Raw genomic sequence first — 15,216 nt, forward strand, 5'->3', positions numbered from 1 at the left:
ATGATAATGTAAGTATATATAGTTTATAACTTTACTTCCGGAACGACTGGAAATCCTAAAGGTGTCATGCTTAGTCATGATAATGTAAGTATATATAGTTTATAACTTTACTTCCGGAACGACTGGAAACCCTAAAGGTGTCATGCTTAGTCATGATAATGTAAGTATATATAGTTTATAACTTTACTTCCGGAACGACTGGAAACCCTGAAGGTGTCATGCTTAGTCATGATAATGTAAGTATATATAGTTTATAACTTTACTTCCGGAACGACTGGAAACCCTAAAGGTGTCATGCTTAGTCATGATAATGTAAGTATATATAGTTTATAACTTTACTTCCGGAACGACTGGAAACCCTGAAGGTGTCATGCTTAGTCATGATAATGTAAGTATATATAGTTTATAACTTTACTTCCGGAACGACTGGAAATCCTAAAGGTGTCATGCTTAGTCATGATAATGTAAGTATATATAGTTTATAACTTTACTTCCGGAACGACTGGAAACCCTAAAGGTGTCATGCTTAGTCATGATAATGTAAGTATATATAGTTTATAACTTTACTTCCGGAACGACTGGAAATCCTAAAGGTGTCATGCTTAGTCATGATAATGTAAGTATATATAGTTTATAACTTTACTTCCGGAACGACTGGAAACCCTGAAGGTGTCATGCTTAGTCATGATAATGTAAGTATATATAGTTGATAACTTTACTTCCGGAACGACTGGAAACCCTAAAGGTGTCATGCTTAGTCATGATAATGTAAGTATATATAGTTTATAACTTTACTTCCGGAACGACTGGAAACCCTAAAGGTGTCATGCTTAGTCATGATAATGTAAGTATATATAGTTTATAACTTTACTTCCGGAACGACTGGAAACCCTAAAGGTGTCATGCTTAGTCATGATAATGTAAGTATATATAGTTTATAACTATACTTCCGGAACGACTGGAAACCCTAAAGGTGTCATGCTTAGTCATGATAATGTAAGTACATATAGTTTATAACTTTACTTCCGGAACAACTGGAAATCCTAAAGGTGTCATGCTTAGTCATGATAATGTAAGTATATATAGTTTATAACTTTACTTCCGGAACGACTGGAAACCCTAAAGGTGTCATGCTTAGTCATGATAATGTAAGTATATATAGTTTATAACTTTACTTCTGGAACGACTGGAAACCCTAAAGGTGTCATGCTTAGTCATGATAATGTAAGTATATATAGTTTATAACTTTACTTCCGGAACGACTGGAAATCCTAAAGGTGTCATGCTTAGTCATGATAATGTAAGTATATATAGTTTATAACTTTACTTCCGGAACGACTGGAAATCCTAAAGGTGTCATGCTTAGTCATGATAATGTAAGTATATATAGTTTATAACTATACTTCCGGAACGACTGGAAATCCTAAAGGTGTCATGCTTAGTCATGATAATGTAAGTACATATAGTTTATAACTTTACTTCCGGAACGACTGGAAACCCTAAAGGTGTCATGCTTAGTCATGATAATGTAAGTATATATAGTTTATAACTTTACTTCCGGAACGACTGGAAACCCTAAAGGTGTCATGCTTAGTCATGATAATGTAAGTACATATAGTTTATAACTTTACTTCCGGAACGACTGGAAACCCTAAAGGTGTCATGCTTAGTCATGATAATGTAAGTACATATAGTTTATAACTTTACTTCCGGAACGACTGGAAACCCTAAAGGTGTCATGCTTAGTCATGATAATGTAAGTATATATAGTTTATAACTTTACTTCCGGAACGACTGGAAACCCTAAAGGTGTCATGCTTAGTCATGATAATGTAAGTATATATAGTTTATAACTTTACTTCCGGAACGACTGGAAACCCTAAAGGTGTCATGCTTAGTCATGATAATGTAAGTACATATAGTTTATAACTATACTTCCGGAACGACTGGAAACCCTAAAGGTGTCATGCTTAGTCATGATAATGTAAGTATATATAGTTTATAACTTTACTTCCGGAACAACTGGAAATCCTAAAGGTGTCATGCTTAGTCATGATAATGTAAGTATATATAGTTTATAACTTTACTTCCGGAACGACTGGAAATCCTAAAGGTGTCATGCTTAGTCATGATAATGTAAGTACATATAGTTTATAACTTTACTTCCGGAACGACTGGAAATCCTAAAGGTGTCATGCTTAGTCATGATAATGTAAGTACATATAGTTTATAACTTTACTTCCGGAACGACTGGAAATCCTAAAGGTGTCATGCTTAGTCATGATAATGTAAGTATATATAGTTTATAACTTTACTTCCGGAACGACTGGAAACCCTAAAGGTGTCATGCTTAGTCATGATAATGTAAGTATATATAGTTTATAACTTTACTTCCGGAACGACTGGAAACCCTAAAGGTGTCATGCTTAGTCATGATAATGTAAGTATATATAGTTTATAACTTTACTTCCGGAACGACTGGAAATCCTAAAGGTGTCATGCTTAGTCATGATAATGTAAGTATATATAGTTTATAACTTTACTTCCGGAACGACTGGAAACCCTAAAGGTGTCATGCTTAGTCATGATAATGTAAGTACATATAGTTTATAACTATACTTCCGGAACGACTGGAAATCCTAAAGGTGTCATGCTTAGTCATGATAATGTAAGTATATATAGTTTATAACTATACTTCCGGAACGACTGGAAACCCTAAAGGTGTCATGCTTAGTCATGATAATGTAAGTATATATAGTTTATAACTTTACTTCCGGAACGACTGGAAACCCTAAAGGTGTCATGCTTAGTCATGATAATGTAAGTATATATAATTTATAACTTTACTTCCGGAACGACTGGAAACCCTAAAGGTGTCATGCTTAGTCATGATAATGTAAGTACATATAGTTTATAACTATACTTCCGGAACGACTGGAAACCCTAAAGGTGTCATGCTTAGTCATGATAATGTAAGTATATATAGTTTATAACTTTACTTCCGGAACGACTGGAAACCCTAAAGGTGTCATGCTTAGTCATGATAATGTAAGTATATATAGTTTATAACTTTACTTCCGGAACGACTGGAAACCCTAAAGGTGTCATGCTTAGTCATGATAATGTAAGTATATATAGTTTATAACTTTACTTCCGGAACGACTGGAAATCCTAAAGGTGTCATGCTTAGTCATGATAATGTAAGTATATATAGTTTATAACTTTACTTCCGGAACGACTGGAAACCCTAAAGGTGTCATGCTTAGTCATGATAATGTAAGTATATATAGTTTATAACTTTACTTCCGGAACGACTGGAAATCCTAAAGGTGTCATGCTTAGTCATGATAATGTAAGTATATATAGTTTATAACTTTACTTCCGGAACGACTGGAAATCCTAAAGGTGTCATGCTTAGTCATGATAATGTAAGTATATATAGTTTATAACTTTACTTCCGGAACGACTGGAAACCCTAAAGGTGTCATGCTTAGTCATGATAATGTAAGTACATATAGTTTATAACTTTACTTCCGGAACGACTGGAAACCCTAAAGGTGTCATGCTTAGTCATGATAATGTAAGTATATATAGTTTATAACTTTACTTCCGGAACGACTGGAAATCCTAAAGGTGTCATGCTTAGTCATGATAATGTAAGTATATATAGTTTATAACTTTACTTCCGGAACGACTGGAAATCCTAAAGGTGTCATGCTTAGTCATGATAATGTAAGTATATATAGTTTATAACTTTACTTCCGGAACGACTGGAAACCCTAAAGGTGTCATGCTTAGTCATGATAATGTAAGTATATATAGTTTATAACTTTACTTCCGGAACGACTGGAAACCCTAAAGGTGTCATGCTTAGTCATGATAATGTAAGTATATATAGTTTATAACTTTACTTCCGGAACGACTGGAAATCCTAAAGGTGTCATGCTTAGTCATGATAATGTAAGTATATATAGTTTATAACTATACTTCCGGAACGACTGGAAACCCTAAAGGTGTCATGCTTAGTCATGATAATGTAAGTATATATAGTTTATAACTTTACTTCCGGAACGACTGGAAACCCTAAAGGTGTCATGCTTAGTCATGATAATGTAAGTATATATAGTTTATAACTTTACTTCCGGAACGACTGGAAACCCTAAAGGTGTCATGCTTAGTCATGATAATGTAAGTATATATAGTTTATAACTTTACTTCCGGAACGACTGGAAACCCTAAAGGTGTCATGCTTAGTCATGATAATGTAAGTATATATAGTTTATAACTTTACTTCCGGAACGACTGGAAACCCTAAAGGTGTCATGCTTAGTCATGATAATGTAAGTATATATAGTTTATAACTTTACTTCCGGAACGACTGGAAATCCTAAAGGTGTCATGCTTAGTCATGATAATGTAAGTATATATAGTTTATAACTTTACTTCCGGAACGACTGGAAACCCTAAAGGTGTCATGCTTAGTCATGATAATGTAAGTATATATAGTTTATAACTTTACTTCCGGAACGACTGGAAATCCTGAAGGTGTCATGCTTAGTCATGATAATGTAAGTATATATAGTTTATAACTATACTTCCGGAACGACTGGAAATCCTAAAGGTGTCATGCTTAGTCATGATAATGTAAGTATATATAGTTTATAACTATACTTCCGGAACGACTGGAAACCCTAAAGGTGTCATGCTTAGTCATGATAATGTAAGTATATATAGTTTATAACTTTACTTCCGGAACGACTGGAAATCCTAAAGGTGTCATGCTTAGTCATGATAATGTAAGTATATATAGTTTATAACTATACTTCCGGAACGACTGGAAATCCTAAAGGTGTCATGCTTAGTCATGATAATGTAAGTATATATAGTTTATAACTATACTTCCGGAACGACTGGAAATCCTAAAGGTGTCATGCTTAGTCATGATAATGTAAGTATATATAGTTTATAACTTTACTTCCGGAACGACTGGAAATCCTAAAGGTGTCATGCTTAGTCATGATAATGTAAGTATATATAGTTTATAACTTTACTTCCGGAACGACTGGAAATCCTAAAGGTGTCATGCTTAGTCATGATAATGTAAGTATATATAGTTTATAACTTTACTTCCGGAACGACTGGAAACCCTAAAGGTGTCATGCTTAGTCATGATAATGTAAGTATATATAGTTTATAACTTTACTTCCGGAACGACTGGAAATCCTAAAGGTGTCATGCTTAGTCATGATAATGTAAGTATATATAGTTTATAACTTTACTTCCGGAACGACTGGAAATCCTGAAGGTGTCATGCTTAGTCATGATAATGTAAGTATATATAGTTTATAACTATACTTCCGGAACGACTGGAAATCCTAAAGGTGTCATGCTTAGTCATGATAATGTAAGTATATATAGTTTATAACTATACTTCCGGAACGACTGGAAACCCTAAAGGTGTCATGCTTAGTCATGATAATGTAAGTATATATAGTTTATAACTTTACTTCCGGAACGACTGGAAATCCTAAAGGTGTCATGCTTAGTCATGATAATGTAAGTATATATAGTTTATAACTATACTTCCGGAACGACTGGAAATCCTAAAGGTGTCATGCTTAGTCATGATAATGTAAGTATATATAGTTTATAACTATACTTCCGGAACGACTGGAAATCCTAAAGGTGTCATGCTTAGTCATGATAATGTAAGTATATATAGTTTATAACTTTACTTCCGGAACGACTGGAAATCCTAAAGGTGTCATGCTTAGTCATGATAATGTAAGTATATATAGTTTATAACTTTACTTCCGGAACGACTGGAAATCCTAAAGGTGTCATGCTTAGTCATGATAATGTAAGTATATATAGTTTATAACTTTACTTCCGGAACGACTGGAAACCCTAAAGGTGTCATGCTTAGTCATGATAATGTAAGTATATATAGTTTATAACTTTACTTCCGGAACGACTGGAAATCCTAAAGGTGTCATGCTTAGTCATGATAATGTAAGTATATATAATTTATAACTTTACTTCCGGAACGACTGGAAACCCTAAAGGTGTCATGCTTAGTCATGATAATGTAAGTATATATAGTTTATAACTTTACTTCCGGAACGATTGGAAATCCTGAAGGTGTCATGCTTAGTCATGATAATGTAAGTATATATAGTTTATAACTTTACTTCCGGAACGATTGGAAATCCTGAAGGTGTCATGCTTAGTCATGATAATGTAAGTATATATAGTTTATAACTATACTTCCGGAACGACTGGAAACCCTAAAGGTGTCATGCTTAGTCATGATAATGTAAGTATATATAGTTTATAACTTTACTTCCGGAACGATTGGAAATCCTGAAGGTGTCATGCTTAGTCATGATAATGTAAGTATATATAGTTTATAACTATACTTCCGGAACGACTGGAAACCCTAAAGGTGTCATGCTTAGTCATGATAATGTAAGTATATATAATTTATAACTTTACTTCCGGAACGACTGGAAACCCTAAAGGTGTCATGCTTAGTCATGATAATGTAAGTATATATAGTTTATAACTTTACTTCCGGAACGACTGGAAACCCTAAAGGTGTCATGCTTAGTCATGATAATGTAAGTATATATAGTTTATAACTTTACTTCCGGAACGACTGGAAACCCTAAAGGTGTCATGCTTAGTCATGATAATGTAAGTATATATAGTTTATAACTTTACTTCCGGAACGACTGGAAACCCTAAAGGTGTCATGCTTAGTCATGATAATGTAAGTATATATAGTTTATAACTTTACTTCCGGAACGACTGGAAACCCTAAAGGTGTCATGCTTAGTCATGATAATGTAAGTATATATAGTTTATAACTTTACTTCCGGAACGACTGGAAACCCTAAAGGTGTCATGCTTAGTCATGATAATGTAAGTATATATAGTTTATAACTTTACTTCCGGAACGACTGGAAACCCTAAAGGTGTCATGCTTAGTCATGATAATGTAAGTATATATAGTTTATAACTTTACTTCCGGAACGACTGGAAACCCTAAAGGTGTCATGCTTAGTCATGATAATGTAAGTATATATAGTTTATAACTTTACTTCCGGAACGACTGGAAACCCTAAAGGTGTCATGCTTAGTCATGATAATGTAAGTATATATAGTTTATAACTTTACTTCCGGAACGACTGGAAACCCTAAAGGTGTCATGCTTAGTCATGATAATGTAAGTATATATAGTTTATAACTTTACTTCCGGAACGATTGGAAACCCTAAAGGTGTCATGCTTAGTCATGATAATGTAAGTACATATAGTTTATAACTTTACTTCCGGAACGACTGGAAACCCTAAAGGTGTCATGCTTAGTCATGATAATGTAAGTATATATAGTTTATAACTTTACTTCCGGAACGACTGGAAATCCTAAAGGTGTCATGCTTAGTCATGATAATGTAAGTACATATAGTTTATAACTTTACTTCCGGAACGACTGGAAATCCTAAAGGTGTCATGCTTAGTCATGATAATGTAAGTATATATAGTTTATAACTTTACTTCCAGAACGACTGGAAACCCTAAAGGTGTCATGCTTAGTCATGATAATGTAAGTATATATAGTTTATAACTTTACTTCCGGAACGACTGGAAATCCTAAAGGTGTCATGCTTAGTCATGATAATGTAAGTATATATAGTTTATAACTTTACTTCCGGAACGACTGGAAACCCTAAAGGTGTCATGCTTAGTCATGATAATGTAAGTATATATAGTTTATAACTTTACTTCCGGAACGACTGGAAACCCTAAAGGTGTCATGCTTAGTCATGATAATGTAAGTATATATAGTTTATAACTTTACTTCCGGAACGACTGGAAACCCTAAAGGTGTCATGCTTAGTCATGATAATGTAAGTATATATAGTTTATAACTTTACTTCCGGAACGACTGGAAACCCTAAAGGTGTCATGCTTAGTCATGATAATGTAAGTACATATAGTTTATAACTATACTTCAGAACTACTGTAAAATCTGTATTAGAAGCTGGAGCTTCTATTAAAATGGTAGAATGCAACAGAGGGGATGCGGCTTCTATTAGAGCATCTACACATATGAGAAATGGTGAATTTTTGATTCTCAATTATTCAAAAATAATGGGTGCGACTTCTATTAGGGATGCGGCTTCTAATACAGATTTTACGGTAATGCATATTTGAATTTACTATCCCCCAAATATGGAATTTTTCTCAAAAGAACTTTGCATGCATATTTTATTTTGTATTTTATTTTACATATATTGTTTCTGTCTGTAGTTTGTGTGGACAACTAAAATGTGTGTTTCGGCGGCTAAGCTGAACAAAGGTACTGACTGTCTGGTTAGTTATTTACCTCTAAGCCACGTTGCAGCTCAGTTATTTGATATCTATATTCCGATGGTAGCTTGTGGAACAACATACTTTGCACAACCAGATGCTCTGAAGGTATGTTTTTAATTCAACAACTGTTTTGGGGTACTTTTGGAAATTTTGTTTTTTTGATAATTTGAAAAAAGATCATCAAGCTATTTACAATAGTTTTTTTACTAAACTGTTGCATGTTGTCGATCATGTCAACCCACAACTGAGAGATAATGTATCCAAATATACTTCCATGCAAAGCAATGTAATCAATCAAATGCTACTTGTATCATGTAACTATTCATAAATTTGCTCCATGTTAGGCCAAAAAACAACAACTTATGTTGCCCTCAAGTCGGAAATTTTTTTTGTTTTGTTTTTTAAAACTCGTGAAAACTAAGGGTATCATAAATAGCCGAGGTATATGGGAATCAATCAAACGCATGCTAGATATTAAACACAAAAATCAAAGTGGTTCTTTTAAATACAGATCAACCCGAGGTTCAAAGTCGCCACTTATTCCCCCGGGGACCCTGGGGATCAAACAACGGTCTGGGATCGTTAATTTTTAGTGGAAATACTTTTTCTGCTTAAAATGGTGATTTTTTAATATTTTGGCCTATTAAAAAAAAAAAAATGCGACCTGATACTTCATATTTTTCGGTCGGTCACTGAGGGCAACAAAACAATTTTTTTTTTGGGGCCTTACATATATCTATTTACTTACTTGTGACACGCACCTGTTCATTTACTTGTTACATGTAACTATTCATAATGGTTAAGCACTTAATTGCCTAGCCAAACTCATGAGTCATGGCAACATGTAACTAGGCTAAGGTCTGACTGTGCCTCTGTTCGAAATAACCTAAACAGAATCAGAAGGGGCTGCAATCAGAAGGTGATCCTGTGACACTACTATTGTTACATAGACATGTTTTCTTTGATTAATTTACTTTTCTATGGGTGAACATATAGTTTTGTTGTAGTCAAACTTGTACGTTATTTGCCATGACTGACAAATGAAGCGTTCATGCAAGTCCACATACTTTCACTCTATTTTAATGGAGTTCGTTACGTAAGTTTAGTATGCATCTGACTTGTTTTCTCAGGGCACTCTAGTTAATACTTTGAAAGAAGTGAGACCAACAGCATTTCTTGGAGTTCCACGTGTGTGGGAAAAAATCCAGGATACATTGAAAGAAGTGGGACGTAATGTTACTGGATTTAAAAAGAGAATCTCAACATGGGCTAAAAGTGTTGGCTACGACGGCAATATGAGAATCATGAATGGGTAAGTTTATTTTGTCAATCATCTTGCTATCCATACACACGTACCAAAGTACCCTACTTGATAATGATGACATCATTCATTGACTTTCTCATTCTATTGTCAGTGACATCTTCTATTGCTTATTCCAATGAAAGCTAAATATGCTAATTTAAAATTGCAATTCAGCAAATATACAAATTCAATTGTCAAGCAATTGTGGCCATGACATAAATCAATCAAAATAGATCACAAGACAGATTGTGGTAAATGTACAGAAAATATTTAATTCGAAATGAGCCTAAACAAATAGTATAATACCCAGACACATTAGTGGGCCTTCTGCTAGCTAGATTATCAAGTGATACTATAACAGGTTAACATGTGCACCAACTATGAATCACAATTATAGTAAACACGGCAAATACATGTATAATAAATAAAGTCAGTTTAGAGTCTCTCAGTTACTTACCTAAGATATGCAGCCTGTTTACGGAATGTAGGTCCCACTATATATCATTTTAGCTGCAATATACCGGCAGTCCACGGCAGGTAGCGATAACAATGGCAGGTTGTTCACGGCATATCACACACTATCCATGATTCTTGCTTTAATTAACAGCATAATAGAATTAATAACACTTCTATAATTATCCCTGCTTCAATTAAATAATGACATTAGTTTCCGTATGATATCAACATAATAGTAATGATAATGTCAACAATAATTTCACTAATTCAACACAACACTAATGTTCGCCATGGTTACATAAGTTAGCAACAATAATCACAGCTTTCCAACACAATTTCAACAGCAACAATGTCCATGATTAGCTAGTAATCCCACTAGTAATGATAATGTCTGTGATAATCAGTAATAACAGTGTTATAGCACTGATAATGTCGGTGATGGTTGCACAAATTTGCAGCAGAAGAGTAATGAAACAATGTCATTGATTAATGAACATACTATGCTACGCCTGTAAACTTTGTAGAAATAAGAAATACTGGTGTATACTCTTCCTAACACATTATTGTCAAATGTCTACGGAAGACACCAAGTAAATACGGCACACGCACCTAAATTAGATCAATGACATTACCTGTGACAATTTTAGAACAAAGTGACATGTGACACTGCATACAAGCATCTCACACAGTTTATCAAAATGTCACAGATTATCCTTAATCATTAGTCTCTTCATTCCAAGATTTTCATCGACTCGGCGTAGGAGTGTGTGCACTTCTTCAAGAACTGACCAGCACATGGCTTTCAAATTTAGTTGATATATAATATATAATATATATCAACCTTGTTTATTCATAATTCAGTCACCTCGTACACAGGCTAAATATAAAGATACTTAATATAAAATACAATTCACTTTATTTCTGACACTAATATTTCAAAAACTAGTGAATTTGAAAGATATCAAACCAACTAAGATTAATTTAATAAAAATAAAAATATCAATTTCTCGGATCACTCCAACCAAATACATCAACAATGAGTGTGATTTTTTATACTGAAATTTTCTTTTTTATAAATTCTCAGCCACGGTTAAATTTATTTTGTTCACTCACTGTATTGGTATGTCTTGGTATTATGTTTACATGTGTACTCTGCCTCAGAGTTATTTACTGGACACTGCTTGCTTGCGTCATTACCTGCTTATCAGACTATCTTCCATTCTATGAGCCACACCCCCCACCCTCACCCCTATGACTTAAAGTATGCACCGTAGTATTTAATACTCACACTGGATGTGGACATTCTCTCTGTCTCTTACCTTATATCTATTGCTAGTCAATTGAAAAATGCAACTCATGGAACAAAGAGTTGTTTATCTAAGAGGTGAGAGTTTCTCAAGTTAGTTGCATGTTCTTATGTTGCCCTGCATGCTTTATGTGTATGTCAGTGTGCTTTCTTGTTTGTATAGTTATGTACACCTTCCATCCTTAGTGCCAAAACATGCTTTGATTGTTTATCAATAACTTATACATTTTATAGTGTTTATTTTGGCCTCTCTCAAATACTCTTCATGTTCTGACAGCTCAATTATTTGACGGATTGTCAGTTGGCAGTGCCAGTGTTTGAGTTGAGCTCTTCAAAGAATGTATTGTCAGTTGGCAGTGCCAGTGTTTGAGTTGAGCTCTTCAAAGAATTTATTGTCAGTTGGCAGTGCCAGTGTTTGAGTTGAGCTCTTCAAAGAATTTATTGTCAGTTGGCAGTGCCAGTGTTTGAGTTGAGCTCTTCAAAGAATTTATTGTCTGTTGGCAGTGCCAGTGTTTGAGTTGAGCTCTTCAAAGAATTTATTGTCAGTTGGCAGTGCCAGTGTTTGAGTTGAGCTCTTCAAAGAATTTATTGTCAGTTGGCAGTGCCAGTGTTTGAGTTGAGCTCTTCAAAGAATGTATTGTCAGTTGGCAGTGCCAGTGTTTGAGTTGAGCTCTTCAAAGAATTTATTGTCAGTTGGCAGTGCCAGTGTTTGAGTTGAGCTCTTCAAAGAATTTATTGTCAGTTGGCAGTGCCAGTGTTTGAGTTGAGCTCTTCAAAGAATTTATTGTCAGTTGGCAGTGCCAGTGTTTGAGTTGAGCTCTTCAAAGAATTTATTGTCAGTTGGCAGTGCCAGTGTTTGAGTTGAGCTCTTCAAAGAATTTATTGTCAGTTGGCAGTGCCAGTGTTTGAGTTGAGCTCTTCAAAGAATTTATTGTCTGTTGGCAGTGCCAGTGTTTGAGTTGAGCTCTTCAAAGAATTTATTGTCTGTTGGCAGTGTCAGTGTTTGAGTTGAGCTCTTCAAAGAATTTATTGTCAGTTGGCAGTGCCAGTGTTTGAGTTGAGCTCTTCAAAGAATTTATTGTCTGTTGGCAGTGCCAGTGTTTGAGTTGAGCTCTTCAAAGAATTTATTGTCAGTTGGCAGTGCCAGTGTTTGAGTTGAGCTCTTCAAAGAATTTATTGTCAGTTGGCAGTGCCAGTGTTTGAGTTGAGCTCTTCAAAGAATTTATTGTCAGTTGGCAGTGCCAGTGTTTGAGTTGAGCTCTTCAAAGAATTTATTGTCAGTTGGCAGTGCCAGTGTTTGAGTTGAGCTCTTCAAAGAATTTATTGTCAGTTGGCAGTGCCAGTGTTTGAGTTGAGCTCTTCAAAGAATTTATTGTCTGTTGGCAGTGCCAGTGTTTGAGTTGAGCTCTTCAAAGAATTTATTGTCTGTTGGCAGTGCCAGTGTTTGAGTTGAGCTCTTCAAAGAATTTATTGTCAGTTGGCAGTGCCAGTGTTTGAGTTGAGCTCTTCAAAGAATTTATTGTCTGTTGGCAGTGCCAGTGTTTGAGTTGAGCTCTTCAAAGAATTTATTGTCAGTTGGCAGTGCCAGTGTTTGAGTTGAGCTCTTCAAAGAATTTATTGTCAGTTGGCAGTGCCAGTGTTTGAGTTGAGCTCTTCAAAGAATTTATTGTCTGTTGGCAGTGCCAGTGTTTGAGTTGAGCTCTTCAAAGAATTTATTGTCTGTTGGCAGTGCCAGTGTTTGAGTTGAGCTCTTCAAAGAATTTATTGTCAGTTGGCAGTGCCAGTGTTTGAGTTGAGCTCTTCAAAGAATTTATTGTCTGTTGGCAGTGCCAGTGTTTGAGTTGAGCTCTTCAAAGAATTTATTGTCAGTTGGCAGTGCCAGTGTTTGAGTTGAGCTCTTCAAAGAATTTATTGTCAGTTGGCAGTGCCAGTGTTTGAGTTGAGCTCTTCAAAGAATTTATTGTCAGTTGGCAGTGCCAGTGTTTGAGTTGAGCTCTTCAAAGAATTTATTGTCTGTTGGCAGTGCCAGTGTTTGAGTTGAGCTCTTCAAAGAATTTATTGTCAGTTGGCAGTGCCAGTGTTTGAGTTGAGCTCTTCAAAGAATTTATTGTCAGTTGGCAGTGCCAGTGTTTGAGTTGAGCTCTTCAAAGAATTTATTGTCTGTTGGCAGTGCCAGTGTTTGAGTTGAGCTCTTCAAAGAATTTATTGTCAGTTGGCAGTGCCAGTGTTTGAGTTGAGCTCTTCAAAGAATTTATTGTCAGTTGGCAGTGCCAGTGTTTGAGTTGAGCTCTTCAAAGAATTTATTGTCAGTTGGCAGTGCCAGTGTTTGAGTTGAGCTCTTCAAAGAATTTATTGTCAGTTGGCAGTGCCAGTGTTTGAGTTGAGCTCTTCAAAGAATTTATTGTCAGTTGGCAGTGCCAGTGTTTGAGTTGAGCTCTTCAAAGAATTTATTGTCTGTTGGCAGTGCCAGTGTTTGAGTTGAGCTCTTCAAAGAATTTATTGTCTGTTGGCAGTGCCAGTGTTTGAGTTGAGCTCTTCAAAGAATTTATTGTCAGTTGGCAGTGCCAGTGTTTGAGTTGAGCTCTTCAAAGAATTTATTGTCAGTTGGCAGTGCCAGTGTTTGAGTTGAGCTCTTCAAAGAATTTATTGTCAGTTGGCAGTGCCAGTGTTTGAGTTGAGCTCTTCAAAGAATTTATTGTCAGTTGGCAGTGCCAGTGTTTGAGTTGAGCTCTTCAAAGAATTTATTGTCTGTTGGCAGTGCCAGTGTTTGAGTTGAGCTCTTCAAAGAATTTATTGTCAGTTGGCAGTGCCAGTGTTTGAGTTGAGCTCTTCAAAGAATTTATTGTCAGTTGGCAGTGCCAGTGTTTGAGTTGAGCTCTTCAAAGAATTTATTGTCAGTTGGCAGTGCCAGTGTTTGAGTTGAGCTCTTCAAAGAATTTATTGTCAGTTGGCAGTGCCAGTGTTTGAGTTGAGCTCTTCAAAGAATTTATTGTCAGTTGGCAGTGCCAGTGTTTGAGTTGAGCTCTTCAAAGAATTTATTGTCTGTTGGCAGTGCCAGTGTTTGAGTTGAGCTCTTCAAAGAATTTATTGTCAGTTGGCAGTGCCAGTGTTTGAGTTGAGCTCTTCAAAGAATTTATTGTCAGTTGGCAGTGCCAGTGTTTGAGTTGAGCTCTTCAAAGAATTTATTGTCTGTTGGCAGTGCCAGTGTTTGAGTTGAGCTCTTCAAAGAATTTATTGTCTGTTGGCAGTGCCAGTGTTTGAGTTGAGCTCTTCAAAGAATTTATTGTCTGTTGGCAGTGCCAGTGTTTGAGTTGAGCTCTTCAAAGAATTTATTGTCAGTTGGCAGTGCCAGTGTTTGAGTTGAGCTCTTCAAAGAATTTATTGTCAGTTGGCAGTGCCAGTGTTTGAGTTGAGCTCTTCAAAGAATTTATTGTCAGTTGGCAGTGCCAGTGTTTGAGTTGAGCTCTTCAAAGAATTTATTGTCAGTTGGCAGTGCCAGTGTTTGAGTTGAGCTCTTCAAAGAATTTATTGTCTGTTGGCAGTGCCAGTGTTTGAGTTGAGCTCTTCAAAGAATTTATTGTCTGTTGGCAGTGCCAGTGTTTGAGTTGAGCTCTTCAAAGAATTTATTGTCTGTTGGCAGTGCCAGTGTTTGAGTTGAGCTCTTCAAAGAATTTATTGTCAGTTGGCAGTGCCAGTGTTTGAGTTGAGCTCTTCAAAGAATTTATTGTCAGTTGGCAGTGCCAGTGTTTGAGTTGAGCTCTTCAAAGAATTTA

The 15,216-nt window shown here is 35.5% G+C and overlaps 1 protein-coding gene across 4 annotated transcripts in view; it reads left to right on the forward strand.

Moving 5' to 3' along the window:
* LOC100372454 (long-chain-fatty-acid--CoA ligase ACSBG2-like) overlaps window positions 1–15,216 on the forward strand; it is a 79,230-nt gene that overhangs the window by 44,251 nt on the left and 19,763 nt on the right. For all 4 annotated transcript variants that reach the window (XM_085507258.1, XM_085507261.1, XM_085507259.1 and 1 more), the window contains 2 exons: window positions 8,316–8,483; window positions 9,509–9,690. In XM_085507258.1, the coding sequence (XP_085363384.1) occupies window positions 8,316–8,483; window positions 9,509–9,690 (350 nt within the window). The remainder of the gene's footprint in view (window positions 1–8,315; window positions 8,484–9,508; window positions 9,691–15,216) is intronic.

Source organism: Saccoglossus kowalevskii, chromosome 13 (genome assembly GCF_978046115.1).
Source record: "Saccoglossus kowalevskii chromosome 13, keSacKowa6.1, whole genome shotgun sequence".
NCBI lineage: Eukaryota > Metazoa > Hemichordata > Enteropneusta > Harrimaniidae > Saccoglossus > Saccoglossus kowalevskii.